At 37.6% G+C, this 22,104-nt stretch overlaps 1 protein-coding gene across 15 annotated transcripts in view; it reads left to right on the top strand.

The window, feature by feature from the left end:
• Window positions 1-22,104, top strand: part of LOC110831748 (CUGBP Elav-like family member 1) — a 1,322,428-nt gene that overhangs the window by 168,103 nt on the left and 1,132,221 nt on the right. For all 15 annotated transcript variants that reach the window (XM_087351842.1, XM_087351829.1, XM_087351836.1 and 12 more), the window contains exon 3: window positions 14,289-14,345. Coding sequence is in view for 1 of the 15 variants with exons in the window: in XM_087351836.1 (XP_087207962.1) it covers window positions 14,315-14,345 (31 nt within the window). In the remaining 14 variants the exon portion in view is untranslated. The remainder of the gene's footprint in view (window positions 1-14,288; window positions 14,346-22,104) is intronic.

The raw sequence follows: 22,104 nt of genomic DNA, 5'->3' as shown, positions 1-22,104 counted from the left end.
TTTTATTATTGTATTTTGGTAAATATCGAAAGGAGGAAAAATACTCTGAAAATTATAAGAACCACTCGTCCAAAACAAGTGCTCTTTCAGCCTAGATCTCTCTTCCCCTCTTGTCTTTCAAGTGTTCTTCTCCCTTTAGGAATGTTCCTAGTTTCTTTTGTACTCGAACTGTTGCTATGTAATTATTTATCTCTCCTCTTGGCTCTATAGTCTTTGAAGGACGTTGACCTCCACATATATGGGAGGTTTCTTAATGTATTTAGACATATGACTGCTTGGACGATCGATCAGCCCGTCGCAGGACCTCTAACATCACAGAAGACGAGGATAAACATCAGTGCCTTGAGTAGGATTCGAACCCACGGTCCTGGTGTTCAAGGCCCACACCCCAGAACGACAGGCTACTGTGTAATTATTCTGTTGATAAACTCGATACGTAGGATGCTAGTAAAATATGTTATTGTTGACTGTGTAAAGTTTTATTGGGTAACAGGGTCCATAAATATATAGTTATTTAGTGAGTGGGCGAACACAACATGTCTTGGCCAAAGATGAAAGATCGCTTGGGCGATTAGATTTCTAATCTTGGCCTAACGTAGTGACGTCGACATAAGAATTCTAATCAAGCGAATAGGGACTCGGGATGCCACACGACATTGACGCCGAGCGTAGCGGCGCCCGTCCTAATAAAGAGAAGATGAGCCTCGGGACGCCTTGCGATACGATGCTCGCAACCCGACGGCCAGTTTTACGACGCCGGAACAAACACATCTTAACTCAACCTAAATTAACCTGTCCTAACCTAATCCAGTCTAATCCAACTTAACCCAACCGAACCTCAACGAAACCTTACACAACATAAACCATCCCAATCCAACAACGGCATAGAACAGCCACTGGAAAACCGACGCCGAGCGTTGCAACGTCTACCGTAGTGACGTCAACACTAGAATCCGAATGAAGCGATGTCGAGTCGCGGGATTCCTGAAGTGGGAAGGAAAAATTACGTTTTCTATTCGCCCAGATAAGTTGTTTTATTATTATTCAGGTCGCCCAAATGCCCTAGATAAATGGTCCATGCTTCATTTGCCCTCGCCCAAAAGGTCACCTGTGCTATTTAGCAACGATGTCAGGTTATGTATGATCTGAAGCTTTCACGACGACTAAGTATAATGAATTATCCCAACAATTACTCCATTCACACACAGAAGAAGGCAATGGCAAACCACTTCTGGATCATTTGCCAAGAACGTATATGAACAGGTTCCAGTCCGAGAAAAGGATGGAAGGATCCTGTTCATATGGACCTGTCGTCAGACAGAACACTCAATAAATAAATGATGGCCACGGTGGTCTAGCGGTTAGAACGCTGGCCTTGTAATCCTGGGGTCTCGGGTTAGATTCCCGGCGGTGCCCGAATTTATAACTTGTGTTGGGCAAGGCCGTGGTCTAGGTATCACGGAGGTTTCCTCCGGGGGCTTCCCCGGTTTCTCCGTGGCATCCCAACAATTACTCCATTCACACACAGAAGAAGGCAATGGCAAACCACTTCTGGATCATCTGCCAAGAACGTATATGAACAGGTCCCAGTCCGAGAAAAGGATGGAAGGATCCTGTTCATATGGACCTGTCGTCAGACAGAACACTCAATAAATAAATGATGGCCACGGTGGTCTAGCGGTTAGAACGCTGGCCTTGTAATCCTGGGGGTCTCGGGTTCGATTCCCGGCGGTGCCCGAATTTATAACTTGTGTTGGGCAAGGCCGTGGTCTAGGTATCACGGAGGTTTCCTCCGGGGGCTTCCCCGGTTTCTCCGTGGCATCCTAACAATTACTCCACTCACACACAGAAGAAGGCAATGGCAAACCACTTCTGGATCATCTGCCAAGAACGTATATGAACAGGTCCCAGTCCGAGAAAAGGATGGAAGGATCCTGTTCATATGGACCTGTCGTCAGACAGAACACTTTAAAAAATAAATGATGGCCACGGTGGTCTAGCGGTTAGAACGCTGGCCTTGTAATCCTGGGGTCTCGGGTTAGATTCCCGGCGGTGCCCGAATTTTTAACTTGTGTTGGGCAAGGCCGTGGTCTAGGTATCACGGAGGTTTCCTCCGGGGGCTTCCCCGGTTTCTCCGTGGCATCCCAACAATTACTCCATTCACACACAGAAGAAGGCAATGGCAAACCACTTCTGGATCATCTGCCAAGAACGTATATGAACAGGTCCCAGTCCGAGAAAAGGATGGAAGGATCCTGTTCATATGGACCTGTCGTCAGACAGAACACTCAATAAATAAATGATGGCCACGGTGGTCTAGCGGTTAGAACGCTGGCCTTGTAATCCTGGGGGTCTCGGGTTCGATTCCCGGCGGTGCCCGAATTTATAACTTGTGTTGGGCAAGGCCGTGGTCTAGGTATCACGGAGGTTTCCTCCGGGGGCTTCCCCGGTTTCTCCGTGGCATCCTAACAATTACTCCACTCACACACAGAAGAAGGCAATGGCAAACCACTTCTGGATCATCTGCCAAGAACGTATATGAACAGGTCCCAGTCCGAGAAAAGGATGGAAGGATCCTGTTCATATGGACCTGTCGTCAGACAGAACACTTTAAAAAATAAATGATGGCCACGGTGGTCTAGCGGTTAGAACGCTGGCCTTGTAATCCTGGGGTCTCGGGTTAGATTCCCGGCGGTGCCCGAATTTTTAACTTGTGTTGGGCAAGGCCGTGGTCTAGGTATCACGGAGGTTTCCTCCGGGGGCTTCCCCGGTTTCTCCGTGGCATCCCAACAATTACTCCATTCACACACAGTAGAAGGCAATGGCAAACCACTTCTGGATCATCTGCCAAGAACGTATATGAACAGGTCCCAGTCCGAGAAAAGGATGGAAGGATCCTGTTCATATGGACCTGTCGTCAGACAGAACACTAACTAAACTAAATACGATGGTTGTAACGTACGGCCACCCAAGGACGCTAAACCAACGATGGTCTTCTAAAAACAGTTCTACTTCCAATCGTTTTGCAGTACTCACTTACGAGTTAAAAGAAACTTCTTTATGCTAGGCAGTCACAGGTCTAGTGTCTGAATTTAAAGCGATCCTGCAGTATGTGTCAAACGTTTCCGATAACTTTCCTTACTTTCCCGGTTTGTTTCAGCTGTCATGGAGGTTTTTCTTCCATTGCAGTTATTATACCTGAAGAGGGTCTCTCTCTCGCTCGCTCGCTCGATCCAGTGTTTACTGCTACTGCATGGAAACAGCTTGCATCGAACTTGGTGGCTAAGTATCTGGCGAACGATTTCCACCCACGTCAAGTAAACTTTCACAATTTCTCTCTCTAAAAGTGACAAAAATAAAGGAAGGAAAAACAAATTGGAAGGGATAGAAAGTTTATTTTCAGTTGGTTTGAGTACAAACGCGTTTATCGTTAGTGTTCAATTAGTTTTACAGAAACTTAAACTGAGTCCAGGTCAGGCCCTTGTAGACAATTGTGTGTTTCTCCAGTTTTTGGGAAGACAACGAAATATTTTTTTTTTACCAGAATATGAAAATGTTGACTGTTTTTTCGAATTCTTAAAGTTTGACCCATTAAAACTGAATGATAACGAAATTTAATGGATGTTCTAACAACAAATAGTAATTCCATTTGTTTGATTTTATGTGAGTCTCTGAACATACAATCTTTATTACCTCGAACAACATTAACTACTTAAGATGAAGTGCCGTGTTTTCTTTGCGGTACGGACTGAATTCTTAAATAATACTTACAGGAGCTTCGACTTCAAAGTCTTAATTTGTATCTAAAACTGTTAGTAGCACCGTAAATTTATATTCTCAATTGTGATACAACCAACAACTTCAGCCAGAAGCCATGGGACGATGTTTCGCACAGGATACAAAATGACAAAAGCTGTACTCGTTACCCTTATCCACTGCCCCTTCCTATGTTACGACGGCATGGAGAAGAAGGTCGCTGGATGTGGATGGTAGTTGCAAACGCATTGAATGAGCAGTCGTAGACAGTGCAATCTCGGACTTTGTACTCTTAGGGAATCAGGGTTTGGGATGTGGATTTGATTAATGTGGCTGGGGATAGGTACCGATGGCGGGATCTTGTGAACATGGTAATGAACCTAACTGAGAGTACTATCAGCTTCTAAAAAAAATATTCTGTTTCCTGGGATTAGTTAGTTATGTTTATCGTCCTCGTCTTCACTCGATGTTTTATAGCTGTCGCAGTTGATAAATAGTTGTTAGATGAAGACCGTAGGTTTGTCCTCTTCTTCTTAGTTCATCTTAATTTATTTTTATTTTTTCATTAATCTGTCCCACACATTTTCACGTTATGGGTCTGAAAGGCTTAAGCTTAATCAGGATATTTGAAAAACAAAATAGAAGCTCGGTAAGAAATCTTAATGACCTTACGTTTCCTTAAATTATTTTGTCCTTTAACACAATGTAGTATAAATTAATAATTATACAAATTATATAATAGTACTTTACTTATTCGCCTCTGTACAGTAACTAATATGAATATTGTCTTTATGGTTGTTGCTGACAAATATTGTAACATTAACAAATGAAACAATTTCTCATGCAAAATGTATGTTTATGTTCCTTCTACAAACATAGCATTTAGCTTACACAATTGGTCGTGCCTCCTAAACTACTACAATGGATTTGTCGTGTGGTAAGTCTGCTTTCAGGCTACAGTTTTGCAGGAGACTCAACTTCTGTCGCTGCCATTAGATTGTGTAATGCGAAATAACATGATGGCCGCGAAATATCAGTCCCAGAAATTTTAGCCGGGCATTAATTTCGCTGACTTCGCACTCACCCACCTCATAAATTTACAAAGGCACAAAGTAACCGCTAATTAATTATAATTATTTTCAGGTTGTTTAAACTTTTCTAGGGATATAAAGACGTAGGTAAGAGTACAATACAAAACTGATCTTAAAGAAATGGTGACCATTGGCAGGATTTTTCTAACACGGCAATAAACTTCCAGGTTTCATAATTCATGGAATTTCTTGACGAAGTGAGCGATTGTAGTTTTGTCAGGGGAGAATCTGCCACATGACGCTGGTTTAGAGTTGTTAACGTGTTACGTTTTATTTATAAAATTAGTGTATTAATTAATCAGTTACTTCTGTTTAATTAGTAAGCTGTTTGGTTATATGAATAACGCATAATTTATGTTGACATTCCTAAGCAACTAAGCCTAATCATCTACACGTACTGTCTCCTCTAAAGGTAGCGATGTTTTATAGACCTAATTTCTCTCCAAAACAGGCATCTCATTATAAAGTATGTATACAAACAAAACTTTTACACTTTGAGGACACTAATGCCGAACGCTTTTCGACCTCAAGAGGTCATTATCCGTGGCAAAAAACAAGCTAAATCTTAAATACAAACCAAAAATATTATAGTATTTAACAGGGCATAAAAGGTATGTATTTTACAAGAACCATATTTATGTAACACCTCACTGGACGTTGATTCCACAGTTATTGGTGTATTTTGTTGGGCACTTAGCTTTTAAGTATACTGGTATGATTGTCGTTGTTGGTTTGGTCTTGAGGTCGAAACGCGTTTGGAATTAGTGTCCTAAAGTGTAAACAGTTTTGTTTCTAAACAAACTTTATATTTCAATACACTATGCAAGGTTTCAAGTATCTCATTTCTATCTTCTCACATTCTCTCCACTTTTAAAATCTAGCGGTTATAGACCACAGCGAATAACCAACACGTTTAAATCAACATTATACACAGACTAAAAATTTTTTAATCGAGATTTTTTATTTTAATTTCATTTTTATTCTGCCTCATTTTCTCATAACCCTTCTTTATGCCCTCCATATTTTTCTTTTATTTCCCCACTCTTTATCTTCTCACCCTTCTTGGTTTTATCCTCCATGTTTTCTGAACTTTGTTTACAACCCTTCCTTCATCTTTGATACTCTCATTTCGCGAGTCAGCTTCTTTGATGTGTTTGGCCTCAAAACAATGTGACACGCCTTAGGACTCCTTTAGCAGGCGATCGACCTAGCAGAAAGTCTCTGCCATCACGAGACAAAACCGAAAACTGCAGACAGGCAGTCATACAAACAGAACTTACGAAGCGGAAATAATTTAGGCTTCAGTGTACCGGTTGGAACGTGGGTGGGAGGGGTGATGGTCACTGAGCTGTTAGCCGTGTCCCTGAATCCATGTGGTGACGTAACAATAGGAACAATAGCACTGCTAGGTGCAGTGGACCGATGTCCGAGACACTGGTGTTCGCATATCATGTGGCGGGCGTTATTACATATGGCACTGCGTTTGCATTAGCTCTTTGTTGGCTGCTTCCAATTGCACCCACACATTCCAAAACCACGGTCTTACCACAAGAATCGTTTGCAGTCGTGGCTACTGCAACTGCGTGTAACTGACGCAACATAGCGAAGACCTCTGACCACAGAGAGGGACCTACGTATCATTCGCGGATCGTAAAGGACAATAGTAATTTAAAAAAGGCGTCTCTACACTAGCCTATTGGCTGGCTAATTCATTGACTGACTTGCTGACTGTCTAAGTACGCACGACTTAATAAATAGTTGACTTATTATCAAGTGGCTAACTGAAGAAGTGCCTACTGGCTGATAGATTAATTTAAATACTAAATCTAAAACTTCTTGACGATGGTGAAGAGTCAATTGAATAAAAATTTCTTTGGATATTATCCATCGTCTAGTAAATATAAAACGTAAAAACGACGTTTCGGAGATAGGGATTAGCTCTATCTAGTGGGCCCAACTGTGTAGGAACCTGAAGACGGAGATAGAGTCCCATCTCCGAAACGTCGTTTTTACGTTTTATATTTACTAGACGATGGATAATATCCAAAGAAATTTTTATTCAATTTAGATACTGACTAATCCATCAACTGGCTATGCTAAGGCTGTCATCATTGAAGTCTTCTTGTTATTTATATATGTAAATGGTGGCATGTAAAGTTACTGTTGGCGAAGGTCAGCAAAAAAGTGTTGAGACACGGTGAGACAATATTTTCAATAATATTGCCACATAGTGATGAATTACTAACTCCGAAAATTGTATAAGCTATGATATGTGTAATGTAACTAAGTATATGAAATAGTTGCTGGTTGCTTGAGTAACTAATAAGCAATTAATCAACTCTTTTCCATCGCGTCATGTTATTTTATAAGAACTTTAACGCATTAGAATTTGAGCGAACAGGAATAACAAATATTTCCTGAACTTGTTTGTTTTCATAATTACATAATATGTCTTTTTAAAAAGTCCAGTTACCATTATGAATTTAGGTTTTGAAATATAAAAATTTTGAGTAAGTGTTTTTATGCTCGTACAATTTGAAAATGGAAGGAGATCAAAACATCAAAAGACCGAACAGTCGATAGCTTAAACTGTTTACTGATGATAAACAAGAGAAAAATGCAAAGACATCTTTTGGTCGCAAGCCAAATAATGATAATATAATTTTGAGTACATTTGAAATTAATGTAGGCCTATATTTGGTTCTAGATCATATGTGATAATTACGTTTATGAACGGAACACGCTCAGAAGATATTTTGCCGCCAGGTTTTCAATATATTGGCGATGTTACATATTTTTATGTTAAATTTTAAATTTTTCGTTCTTAGAATAAAAGTGTGTGTTACGAGCTTATGAATCACCAGTTCGAATGTTGTATTTTACCTTCCCTAAATTCCATGCATCCTCTTTGTAACTTATCGCTTGAGCGACATAGAAGTACAAAAATATGAAGAAGAAAGGAAAAATACTAGAAAAGATTACGGATCAGAAGGAGAAACTGATGTGGAAAATGTGTATCAAAGGTGGGACCTTAAATGGCATTTGTATTAGGCAGAATAAAGTTTTCTTGGTCTGCTCTGGAACTCGATTGAAACATTTGTCTACTTTATCGAGAATAATATTTTAAAATGAACATCCGAATAAAGAAAAACTCTTTTATCCGATATTGAAATCTTTCTTTATAACCCTGGATTCAGATCAAGGTAGGTAATTTAAGGATGGATGTATCATCTTATTGTTATATCAGAAATGAAAGTACATATATAAGAACCGTACAAAGCCATTTTCCTGGCAGCAGATAACGTCGCGTTGTCTTGGCTATTACACATAACTCGAGATAGAAATGTAACGCATTTCTTGGTTGCGTCTTTTAGAAAGCGAAACAAAGGCGAATCATAAATCGTAAGTGTGTTTTCAGGCAAGATAAACAGAACAAAACATACAGCTACAATTTATCGGAATGGTAATTTAAGACGCAACAATTTTATTTTATTCTTTCGCGTGTATTTACATATAGAAGTACTAGTGAGCAATAGGAATATTGGAATTACGAGTTTTGGGTGCGTAATTTCTTTTATATTATTGCATCGGCGTGGAAATATTTGACGCACTTATAATTAGAAATTATATTAATTAGTGACCTGTCTTCAAAAAATATGACACAAAAGAAAATGAATGACGTGAAACTTAGCGTCCAAAGTTCATGTCGGCGCAACGTTAATTTTTCTGTAAATAAATATTGTTGAGAGCAATTTGTATGAGTGCTAGAATCATATCAAAAAATTTCGGAAATGAACTATGGATTGTATGATTTGAAGTTTTCACAGCGGTGAGTATGAAGATTTATGTCGTCTGGGTTGTTGCGCTGTGTAGTCATCGCCATGATGACCTCTGAAACGTTGGTAAACATCTACCAGACTACACAGCCCAGCAATCCAGAAGACAGAAATCTTCGAACTATGGATTAATAATATCGCAGTTAAAAAATTCAGAATACGTAAATTAATAATGGGATTACGGAAGGTCAGAAAAAATATGAGTGTCTAAAGCATATTCTATTTTTAACTAAACAGGCCACTTGACGAAGTTTATTTATTTTTTAACTCTGGTGTGTTTAACGAAGGTCAGTAGATCAGACAATATTACTCTAAATGATAAGATTAATAATGAATTTAAAAAATATGGAAGGAAGAGTTTCGTGGCCTAATTTAATTGAAAATCCATAAGTGATATCAACTATGGATTTTTCATCGAAATGTAAGGATGCACTCATATACATGACAAGTTTCAGTAGAAGTTTAAAACAGGCGCTGTTTCTCAACTATGGAATATTCTGTCAGAGAAACAATGTCTTTCACTATGGTCCTGTGCTAAAATTATTGTCATTTTTTATATCAGTGTAGCTCTGTGACTTTCAGCAAACTGAAGGACATCAAACAGATAGAGGACAAGAATCAGTCATAATAAGCATTTGGATAAATTTAATCGAGTTGCTGTTTCATATTAACCGTGTAGATAAATTTCGAAAAGTTGAGGGAAGCTCTGATCATCAATGTACAACTCAGTTTTCTATGCAGTGACTTAAATTCTCTTGTTTAATTTAAGGAATTCATTATCAATTAATTTATCTTAGCGAGGGTATTTAACTGTGTGATTCCTATTGCTTGATAAAAAACACGAATAAATTGTGTAATCAATAACACACTCCCAGAAGATAAGATCTTTTATGTATTTGAATGGGACTGAGCCATGCATTCTTAATGTCGGGTGTTAAATATTCATAAATTCTCTTTATGTCCTCATGTGTAGTTTTATTACAATTCTCAAAAAAGGCATGTTTTAGACGTCCTCGGCCCTTCGACATACTAGCCCCAAAGCAGTATCTGCCTCTTCAGGTGTATTTTCCAACCTCAGGAATCTGCAGTCTTAACATTTCGTTGGTTTTGACGAATAAACAAACAAGTGTACTAATTATACACTTTATGTTTATTCGTTCCTTTCTCTTCATTGCTATTTAAATTTTGTTACTCCTTTATTATTCCACGTGCAGACGTTAACAGACCAGAAGTATAAATTGGTATCTCATTACAATAACTATGCAGACGTTGCTTCACGTTTTAAGTTCTTTTGTTTTCTTAATCTTTTCCTATCTCAGGGGTGGCCAACCCGCGGCCCGCGGGCCGCATGTGGGTCGCCTTGAACATTTTTCCGGCCCGCGAGATTCATCACACTTTTACAAAATATATTTATATTTAATTTTTAGTGCTATATATTTCTTTACAATGTACGCTTAGTATCATTATTATTATATTATCTATGTTTACATGTAAGAATAATAGTAAACACAATAATAATAACTCATTATGTTTCAATTTTTCACTGCAAAAAAATGTCTATAGTGTATCTAAATCTAATATGGGGATATATAATTTTATATGTGGCCCGCGGAGTTATGATGCATTTCCAAAGTGGCCCGAAAGATCATTTGGGTTGGCCCAACCTGTCCTATCTGATATACGGACGCGTGGAATAGTCTAATCTTAATGGGATATATCTAGAGTCCTCAAGTAATGTGAGATGAAAACTAAAAATTCTGAAGCTCTCATTTTTCAACATTAGACATAAAGCTGCCGAGGTTTGAACGTGTAAAGATCGTATATTCGTTGTGCATGCTGTTCTGGAAGAAACACTAATAGTACTTCATATCTTAAACGAGTATTTCTGAGGTCATAATAATCATTCTGGTCCTTCTGTGATTTCCAATTAATTGCCTGAGACTGAAACCAAAAAAACTGTGTATACCAAATATTATTCATTGTATGCAATGGAGCTGATGGAATTTTAAAAACATAAAAATTCCTATTTCTCCCCCCTCCTCCTCTCGAGAATTCTCGTCAAAGGCTGCCGCGAAATTGTCAGTGCTGCTTTAAATTTTAAATTGCTCACGCTACGTGTTCTCTTCCATTTGAAGGTTACTTTGGTAGGTAGGGTCTCTCTTTGTCTAGATACTACCATATAATGTGATGGAATCGCCCTGTATTTGAATAGAGTGGATTTGCTTTTCCGCTCATATTCTCTTTACTTGAATGTAAGAGTGGCGTATAGGATTTTTCCTTATGATATATTAACAAATTTGTCTGACTTCTTGTGAGGTTAAAGTAGATTTATCCCCGTGCTTGGTAAACGTGCGCAGGGCGTGAATTAAAGATTCACGAATTCTTAATTTTGACAATGGACACAGTAAAGTGTCCAGCTTTAGTTTCAGGCTGCTTTATGATGGGTATTCATGAAGTAGAAGGATTGGCGGTTTCCCGAATCAGTCTGGACGTGGTGGCGATTAAGTTGTAACGCATTTAAGTCCAAGTTTAAAAATGTTACGTGATAATTTTAACGTGTTGTAAAATTACAATGCGTACCAGTAACCATTTATTCTGGAGGTATCTGGAAGGAATATAATCAGATAGTAGAGATTCTCGTTGAACTGTTAAGAACTCGGAATGAAATTAGTAAAATTATTTTAATCTTCTACATCTTTAATTTTTCTGATCATGCAAGACACCGTGCGGGCTCTAGATATAACGCAGGTAAGTTTATATTCGGAAAAGAATACGGTGTTTTATTTTCATATAAAGGAAGATATCGGATACACATTAAGGAAGTAAATTGCTGTGGGAAGTTGAATTAAAATGCTTATCACACAGAAAGCAACCTGAATATTGAGTAGTGCCTGTCCTTAAGCCCATATATATATGGAAACGAGAGGTGATATTAAAATAGGAGTAGAACTGTGATTATGTGACGTGAATAAAGACTACCTTCATTGTTTTTGACGTCCGTCTTTCACCCTCAAGAAATGACGTAGATTCTGTTTGAGAACAGGTGCTTAGGAGAATAATAGCAGCGGGATAGAGGGAAATGCATAATAAGGAGCTTTGTAATTTGTACTTCACCTCGTGTTCCTTAGGGATGGTGAATTAAAGAAGGGTAAGATGAGTGGGGGCATGTAGCACGCATGATAGAGATAAAAATGCGCATAAATTGTTAGTCGAAAAACCTGAAGGGAGGAGAAAGGTAGGAAGGACCTGTGAGCATATTGGAATATAATATTAAAATTAATGTTAGGGAAAGAAGCTTTGACGTTTTGGACTGGATTCCGTGCCGGGCTTTTATGAAGACGGTAATAAATTTTAAGATTACATAAAATAGCAGAGAACATTTTGAGGAGCTTAGCGACTTTCACCTTCTCAGTGGTGACTGATCCCTGCAGCTATGAAACAAATGGGGCTAATTTGTGCCGTGATGGTCTAAAACGGCTGTCTAACAAAGAAGTTCAGTTTCGTTTCTTATTTTTGAATTGCATAATTTCATAGCATCGAAAATTAGACTGATGTTCTATTTTTAATATGCAGTCATAATAAGATTTTTGCCTCCGAGTCGAAAGCTAGAGCCAGAATGCCTTATCTTACGCATCCGTGCTACAAGCCCTTCCCGTATTATCCTGGCATCATTCAGTAACTTTAAAATATTACGTGAGGTTTATAAATTACGAAGCTTCTAACTAATTTACATGTTTTTTCCCCATTCTTATATTACTTGCTCTATGTCTAGATATTCTCCTCTGTATTCTGCTCGCAAACGCCTTGAGTAAATAAAACTTGTAACAGGATTTATTTATATTTTATCTCTCTGCGTTGAATGAGGTCTCGTTCCTACTTTCGTTCCCTCCAGCAAGGTTTTTCTTGGTAGAGTTGGGATCTGTTCGTCTTAAATCGTGTTACGTACAGGAGGGGAACGTGGAGGAAAACTTAAGTATGATGGACACTGAATACAATTCTTTATGGGAAAAAGAGGTGTTAGCTGTCTAATGGGCATCAGGTCTCTGTTAAGAGCCCCCCTCCCCCGGCTTACGTTGAGTGATCTTGTAAAGCCCTCCATAAGGTGGTGTGTAACACGGGAAAACGTCAGCTGGCCAACATGGCGGAATTGGTGAAACCAATACGTTATTAAACTCGCGTCTATACTACATCATTACACACCATTATGAATAATTTCCGTCTATGGAAAGCGACTCATAACTTAACTGTCCGGAATATTGTAGAATTTCCTTTCACGAGGTATTTATAACAAAGTCAGACCAAACCATTCATTTATAAGGTATTTATATAGTCAGTATCATAAAAAAATGTTTACAGTATTTTCTAAACTATTTCCTATGTTAAGTAATAAATTACATAATTTTTGTGTAATGACCATATTAAAACAAATTATGAAATATTTTATGGAATTTCTTGAAACTCAGTATGAATACCAAGCTATTAGTGACTACTTTACGTTTGTACTTTTAAGTTCCTAATTTCAGTTTTGCCACCATGGTGACTTTACGAACTTGTGAGGTGAGTTAGATATACAGTACGGTCCTCAAATGTGTTTAACAAATATTTTTTGAATATTCAGCCTGTGTTGAGGACCTTCTTTTGTAGGTCGCGAAGATTAATCTAAAATACATGTACCTGTAGATATAAACATTAAGTAAGTTTATTAAAGTTATATAAAGCTCACATGACAATACATTTTGATTACCACAGTATTTCTGATTTATAAAAAAACGGGCAAAGTACGGTACTTAGTGGTTTCAGATATAAATACATTATATTTGCGTGCCTTACCACACTAAATAGCCGGTAACGCTGTGTAGCAGAAGTAAAGTGATCCTGTATTTCCTTTTGTGTTCTATATGATGTACGAACTTATAGCACGACAAGGCTTCCATAGGCGATTTTGAAACTGAAAGTTGCAAAATGTGCCTATAAGCTTTTCATATCTGTCTGTCCGTCTTTGTCTCTGACTGTAACAGCTCAATGAAATGATGAATAGAATTTCATTCATGACGCTTTTAAAAGAATGGGATGTGAGAGTGTGAATTTTATTCAGATGTTTCAGGAGGGCTGTTATGACCACGACATTGTGTTCTATAAAAGGTGTCGAATTTTTGGCATGATTACGGTCCATCAGCTTTTCAGTGATAATATTACTTTATCATGTTAGTTTTGAGTTATTCAAATGTTTGCACATTTTTAAATACCTTGCCAATGATTTTGGTTCCTTGACGTGTTAATATGTCTCGTTGCAGCGAATTTATTCAACATCCGAAGACCAAACGTCGATCCTAAGTGCTTAGCACTTATGTTTCTTATTCTGGAGGTCCTGGGTTCGGTTATCCATGCGGTCGCTGACTTACCTAATTGATGTTTCTATTATTTCTCTGTCCCTCCACGTGAAAACTGAGCCAAGAATCTTTGAATGGGCTAACAAAGCTCCCACCAGGTCATTCCCAGTTAATCATTAATTATCACTTTCCATTTGATATACGCTTTTAAGATAAGTGTCGTTAAATAAGCTAAGAAACAATGAACATTGATTAATGTGGTGTTCTTATTTCAGGTCTGCTGTCTGCTATTGGCTGTGGTATGAACAGATCCCTGCTTACATCCGTGCAATGTAAGTGTTCTCTTTCTTTCATTACTAAGCAAGTATTAGAGAGAGCTAAGGCCCTACTTTATATAATGGAATTGACTTGCCCCTGGAGAACTTGCTGGAAAGTCGATTCTTCTCTGAGCGTTCGAGTTCGATATAATCGAAGCCTGTACTAATACATATTGTATGTGACGAGCCGAGAGAGACGGGTAGAATCGATACTATAAGCAGAAGGAGATGCCGGTTAGAAACGATGGAACCAGAAGTGATGTTCTGCATTTTGAACGGAAACATTCGCCGCTCATGTAATTCAATTGCATATCGCGTCGTTAGATGGCAGGAGCAGCGTGAGTGATTATACTGATAAGCAGATAACGCATGCAAAATGATAGACTAATTTTTATAAGTTTTTTTTTAAATATTCGTACCCCTAAAACTGCAAAGAAAACTCTTCTGTAGCACACCGTATTTTTGTATTATTTAATACAAGAGTTCTCAGCTTTCTTCAGACTTGGGACTTAACTCGTTGTTTCTTATGGTCTTACAGGCTAAGTGACGAATTAGTTGAAAATTAATAGTAGTGTGTTAAACACGCTACTAAGTCACTGTTAACAAATAGGTTCGTGTATTTCTTAATAACTTTCTTTAAAACGTGATAACATGTAAATTATTTTTATTTATTCCTTTAAAAGTAAACATTTCATGCAGGCGATAACTATGTCTTCGCTTTAGAGATATGTAAGCAAACAATAAAGAACATTTCATGGAGCCACGTGTAGAGAACCGCTCTTTTAATATTTAATATTTTCCGTCAATCACAATATAAGATAATTAAAAGATTAAAATATCATTTTACGTTCCGTATCGAGTACTCGATTTACATGTGGAACATTTACGACATGTTTCGGCTATATATAGCCATCATCAGGTGTTATGTTATAAACTTTTTAACTGAATTACTGATTTTTACTGATTTTTAATGATTTTTAGTTTTCATTTTTCTTATCATGTTCACGTCCTTCATATTGTATGATAAGAAAAATGAAAACTAAAAATCAGTAAAAATCAGTAATTCAGTTAAAAAGTTTATAACATAACACCTGATGATGGCTATATATAGCCGAAACATGTCGTAAATGTTCCACATGTAAATCGAGTACTCGATACGGAACGTAAAATGATATTTTAATCTTTTAATTATCTTATATTGTGATTGACGGCCAATTTTAATATATTTTTAATACTATTTAAATAAATCACAATATGACGCACCTATAATATCTTTTAATATTTTCACTAAACCTACAGCAAGGACTTATCTAATCACACTGCGAATGATTAATAATGTAGCATCGCTAAGAATAGGAAGTAAAATTGCGAAAAGAATAAACATAAACATGTGTGATCTCTTAATCTGATAATGACTGTAAATTCTCTTAAATGTTTCCTGTGAAAACACATGCCAAAATTGAACGAACCTGAAATGGAAACTAAGCGATATATAACGTAGCGTGTTGCCCTGTCTGTATCACAACTGAATAATACTAGCAACTGTGAAGATGGTCGTCTTCTATGATGTTTCGCCGTGTAGTCTGGTATAAGTTTACCGACGTTTCTGATTTGTTTAGTGCCTCCATCTTCAGGGCGATGAGGCCTAATGGAGGCTGTTTATAAACCAAACGAGACGGTTTAAGGGTAAAAGTGTCACTAAACATCAGAACCTCCAGTAATTATAAGTAGATTACTTTGTGTCTCATCTACCCATTTCTGTTCAACTCTACAGGTAGTCTCCTGATTTTAACACACCTTAAGCAGCTGGAATATGATGTACGTATAATGTTGTGAATATAAGTGATACCGTAGTTTTAAAATGTATGTATGCTTGTAAAATCCTTTTATTTGGATCAATAAATCATAGGCCTAACGAAGCGACGTTTCGATAAAGTAGAATAGAAACTGCTAGTGTATTATGACATATGACATACCATACGATGCCAATTATGGTAATATTTTACTGTCGACGTAATGTTTCGTATTCATTAATGTAGAATTCAATCTTATTTTCAAAGTGCGCTTATAATTTTAAATGAGGGGAAAAGAGCCCGGCTTTATCCTGCACAAAGTCCAACTCTGCATTATGAAATGAAAAAATTCCGGATATTTATTAATGTATGTCAGCTTTCTTTTCATCCGGACTTGAAACGTTGTCCCGAAAGCATTTTTATTATGAAATAAAACAGTCTGTCTGCTTTCAAGAATAATTACAGAAGGAAAGCGATTTTAATCAAGGGGTGCGATGCACAAGTGAATACAAGTTTCCTTTTATTCTTCCGGAAAATTATAATATAAGGTCTTCAAGGTTTGAAAGGTAAAAGTACTAGAAAAGGGAAAGCTGTCCCGTTATATTCAATATGTAGGCGCTTGGGGTGAGTGGCGGTATAGCTCCTCTCTTCCTTGACCTCGGCATTAGATGGGGGTGAGTGGTCAGCATCACGCCTCGGCCGCGCTTTACTTCCGGGAAAGGACCCCGGTACCCATTGGAGAGGAGGCTGGGTGGGCCCCAGAGCCGGTCTGGACGCAGAGACTACAGGAAAAATCCTCTGTCCCTATCGGGGATCAAACCCCGATCATCTTTCAGTCCATAGGATGTTTTGAAAGAAAATTTTAAGACGTTGTTCATACAGTAGACAAACTAAATCCATAATGGGTATATTCATCTGCATCAGTTTACTTCATATTTTCTTCCAGAACAAATAGAGAAATTTGGATATAATCTAGTACTCAGATATACTGCAATATTTGTGCTAAAAATTTAAATTAGTTTCGGAATACTTCATAAAAACCTGTTATTTAGAGTTCCGAATCTGACGATGGAAGGTAACATTTAAATAAATGACAGCGAGACAATTACGTCACATACTGTCAGCTAAATGCATAAATAAATTTTGGCCTCACCCATAAGAAGGATAATTTTGAAATGATTGGAATATTAGGTCTATAGTGAACGGTTATTCATTCAGATTGGATGCTTTCCTTTTTCAGGATATGTCGTGGTATTCCTCAGTTCTTCCAGTTTAATTGTACGATAAATTAGCAATGACGTTTGACACATCGTTAAATCATATAGAGAAGAAATTTATTATTATTTTTAATATTATATTTTAGTCTTACGTGGTAATAACATGCTACTAGGCGACTTGTGTCATACCATTTGCACACAGTTACACACACTCAGTGCAACAGAAATTAAGTGCTCAAAATGTTTGGATGCCTCTAACCGGAAGTTACATGTGTAGCTGGTGTCATAATTTCAGTCTTTTGCATTATCCTTGCTTTTGTCCGAACGTGGCTTTTTCTGTCTTCTGTTAATTACAGTTGAATATTTCAGACATTAATTAAGTTAACATCCAATTATATATTCCTGATTTGAAGAAAACTGGGATATTGGCGTACTGGGAACGACCCGTTCTTCAAGTGCCTGAGGACTGCGGGTCCCAACTTTTTCGTTGGCTTGATCTATAGACGTTCGGTAGGACTCCTTGGACGAGGGATCGGCCCGTCGTAGGGCCTCTACCTGTATACAGGACAGCACAACACAGAAGGACGCGGACAAACATCCATGGCTTGAGTGGGATTCGAACCCACGGTCCCAGCGACCAAGCGGCACAAGGCCCACGCCTTAGACTGCGCTGCCACTGCGGACCCCCGTTTTGAAGAAAAACGTGAATTAATGACATGACCCAGACTTGGAAGTAGGTCCCATGAGGAAGTAAAAGTGTGAACTATAGACTTCGCTTCGACATGTGTATTCGCTGGTAGCCGCGTTGCTAAGGTAGGAGACTAACGTTGAAGCTGTGAAGAAAAATTTTCAGGTTACAGTTATTATGTCGGTGTATGTTTCTAACGCGTATGGTGTATTCCCAGAATTACTCATTTACAATTTGTAGTTGTATATTTTTTTCGAAAGTATATATCAAAATTTACATGTGAAACTCACATCAAGAGCAACTGGAAATGGATAACGAGATATGTAGTTTGTGGTATTCGAAAACGAACGTGTAAACCAGAATGTCAGTGAACACCAAATCACCTAAAAATAAAATAAATATATTTTTTCTTTTCATTTATAGCCTCGCCGATGCGTCAGGAATAATATATTAATAAAATATTTTAAATGTTATAATACGACTATGTTTTGCTCGGTATGATTTGAGGATTTTAAAAAAATTGCTTGTTTGTGTATGCTTTAATTACCATAGTTTTTATATTATCATCACTGTCAACAGTCAACAGTCTTCGCCATAATCATAATTATGATCACCATCGTTTTTGCTGTCATAACCGTGTCTTCGTCCGTCCTATTATCTTAAGAAAGGAATTGGAAAGTTCATATATATTCAAAATGACGCTCTTATTATGGAAAGTATAGGCCACTGAGTAGCGTCCTCATTTCCGCGTGTTGAACAGAAGATGTAGGCTGCAATACATTACTGCAGACCGAATGTACGTCATTTCTCGTTATAGCGCCATTCAAAATGCCAAATCGATATAATCGAAAGTTCTGCAATATGCATTATACTCACCTCGGTGCGTAAACGGAATAACTCCAAAACGAAGAATAAACTGTCGCTTCGGAGCTAGAGATTTTACAAGGCTTCATAGAACTCGCATTTTGTGGCACGCCTTCAGATTATAGTCAGTGAAGATGTTGGATGACTACGGGCCGATTCCCCGTATAAGCTAGAGTGTTTCTTTCCGTCAGTAAATGTCGACCGATTATGGACCCTACCGTCTCCTGTTAAATGGGCATCGGTGTAAATCTGCTGGAGCCTGAAGCTGACAACTAACTTCATATAATTTTGGCTGTCATTAAAAATGGCTTCTTAAGGAAAAGAAACTGTGTGGACGATTTAAAATAAGCAGGTTTTCATGATTCATCGGTAACGTTAAGGTGACGAATTACAGTATGAGAAAGATTTTGCATTGAATGAAAGGAGCTTCAACGAGGTTTTCGAGGAAAGAAATTTGTGCCTCTGTTAATTCACTGAATCCTCTTAACGCTCGAAATCATATCAAGTTTCCACCTCTTATTACTCTTTGAGCTCCTTTAATTTGATTAAACTGATGGACCATATCTTTTGACGTTGTTCTTCTGGGTTGCGACGCCGTGTACAAACGTTTCGGATAAATCTTCAGGGCTAAGTCTAGACGGTGTCACAAACTTATCTCACGTATCTTTAGATTTTGTATGATATTTAGGGTTTTAAAATACATAAGAGAGCATATAAACTCGAGGTTACGCTCTACAAATATCTGCTGATATCAGCACATTTTGGCTGCAGGTAACACGGTTACAGTTCTTCAAAGTTGTGCAGCTAGACTTACTCTGTATAACAACGGATATCAGTATTTTATACAGCATTAAGAAATCGATTCTGAGGTCGGACGGTGCATGGAATTGGCACAATATAGTGTCCAGTGGCAAGGTTTGGTGGCAGTAATGACTGCCTACTACCAGGGAGTTCGTTGGTTGATAATTTGTTGGTTAGCTGAAATCAAACGAGACTGGCTGTCGCGAAAACAGACGTTGATATTATGCCTCCATTGCATCTCCATTCTGGTAGAACTTTACCAACGTTTCAGAAGTCCTTGCTGCCTCAATCATTGTCACCCTGATGATAGAGACAGCATGGACCTCTGAAACGTTGGTAAACTTCTAGCAGACTACATGGTGCTAGAACCTAAAAGATAGCCATTCTGACGTCGTATTATTTTTGTAATAATTATTTATTCCAGTTGAACTCAATCCTATACCACTAACAATAAGTTTAATTAGATATATATTGTTTAAATCTTGTCCGTCTAATCACAATAAATTCTTATTAAATATTAAAATATTACAATAATTAATATTTAAAATATTTAAAATATTAAATGATATTCTTTATCGAAATATTCGATTTACATTAGACCATCATTTTTCATTTTTCACGACATGTTTCAGTTCCTAAAAGAACTATCTTCAGGTGTATATAATTATATAAAGATTCAAATCAATAATAACTTAAATACAATTTCTTGAATACAATTTCTATATATTATTTTAGCGTATTGTATTTAAGAAATTGTATTCAAGTTATTATTGATTTGAATCTTTATATAATTATATACACCTGAAGATAGTTCTTTTAGGAACTGAAACATGTCGTGAAAATGAAAAATGATGGTCTAATGTAAATCGAATATTTCGATAAAGAACATCATTTAATATTTTTAATATTTTAAATATTTTAAATGTTAATTAATGTAATATTTTAATATTTAATAAGAATTTATTGTGATTAGACGGACAAGATTTAAACAATATATATATATTTATTATATCACAATATGACGCAACTTTACCATCTCAAGTTTAATTACCTTAAGTCCAGCAGCATATGACTCAGCAAAGCGACTTGACAACTTATTGCACTCGCGAGAGTACCGACAGCGAAGTCTGACCAACGCTGATTGGTTTATTCTCAAAACGTGACGGTTATTCCTGCTGAGCAACTGTTAGTCGGCGTCGTGTCCACTTCGGAGTTAGTTTTTGGTGCCACTTTCAGGCGAGTCTATCATCATACAGTATCGCGTGTCCTCTGGTTAATTACGTAAGAAGGATACGGTCTCCGGGTAGAAACAGCATTATCTTAAAATATGCTCAGTATCTAGGCAGCAGCGGACGGCTGACAGGGGGCAGTCTTCCAGAAATAGGCCTGGAAGAAGACTACCAACCTATAGAACATTGTGTTGCGATGTTGTAAAATGTTTAACTTCGATGTTAGCAGCGTTTAATCACGGTTTTATTATTGGGCTTATTTCGTCAAGTGTTATTTATGTGCAGAAACTATCTAATTCTCATCAGTATATGTACCATATGTCGTTCTTAGCCGTAATGAAAGGTTGGTAACCTCTCCTGCACTTACGAAATGAAACCACAACATGAGGGCTCCCAAATCAATACGTACGCCTTTTGTGCACCTCTTACTCTGACCTCTTCAGGTGGAGAGGCCGCAAAAGTAGTTTGGGATTCTATTCAGCAGTTCCTACACAAATACTCTGCAGTTGGTGTGTTCATTGGCCACAAGTTTCGATCGTCGATTGCAGATCTCATAACTACCTTGTGTTTCCCTCCCTCCGTTATCACTTTTTTTGTAATAAAACTCACTTCTATTACATTTTCAATACTCGTTCTATAGCGGAATATGGTGGGTGCTCTGTGAAGCTGACGAAAAAGCAATGACCTCTCAGTATAAATATTAAGGCCGTTCTACACCATTCCTTTGAAAGTTACTGGAGTTAGGTCAGAGAAAAAATAGTCTATTGAATGGATTAAAATGAGTTGTAGGTCAGCTTCAGAAAGTGTGACCGGCTTCAGTTTAGTGAGTAGGCACACAGCACACATGCGGAACCAAAGAAATTTATAAAATTCCTTGATATGAGCTGAAGGTTCGTTGCCCTTTTTAAAAGAACTCCTTACTAGAATATATCATAAGTCAAATGATTCCGGTTTATAACTCTCGTACCATATTTGTTTGAGACCCGTTTTAATATTTCCCTCCCAGCTCTTACTAAGTGGTCTTTCATTTTAGGCCTTCCGACTAATATTTTGTACGAATTTCGAGCTACATCCCGCACCAATCACGTCCTACTTTTCTCTGATCATTTAATACTATTTTATGTGTATTATTAGCTTTACAGTATAATATAATTACTAGCAGCTATTGGCAAGTTATAAATT

The sequence above is a fragment of the Zootermopsis nevadensis genome, unplaced genomic scaffold (genome assembly GCF_977971745.1).
Source record: "Zootermopsis nevadensis isolate Lab colony 2312 unplaced genomic scaffold, Znev_1.0 Znev_ptg000020l, whole genome shotgun sequence".
Classification (NCBI taxonomy): Eukaryota; Metazoa; Arthropoda; class Insecta; order Blattodea; family Termopsidae; genus Zootermopsis; species Zootermopsis nevadensis.
The sequence above is the reverse complement of the archived record's forward strand: the minus strand, read 5'-3'. Positions and strand labels throughout refer to the sequence as shown.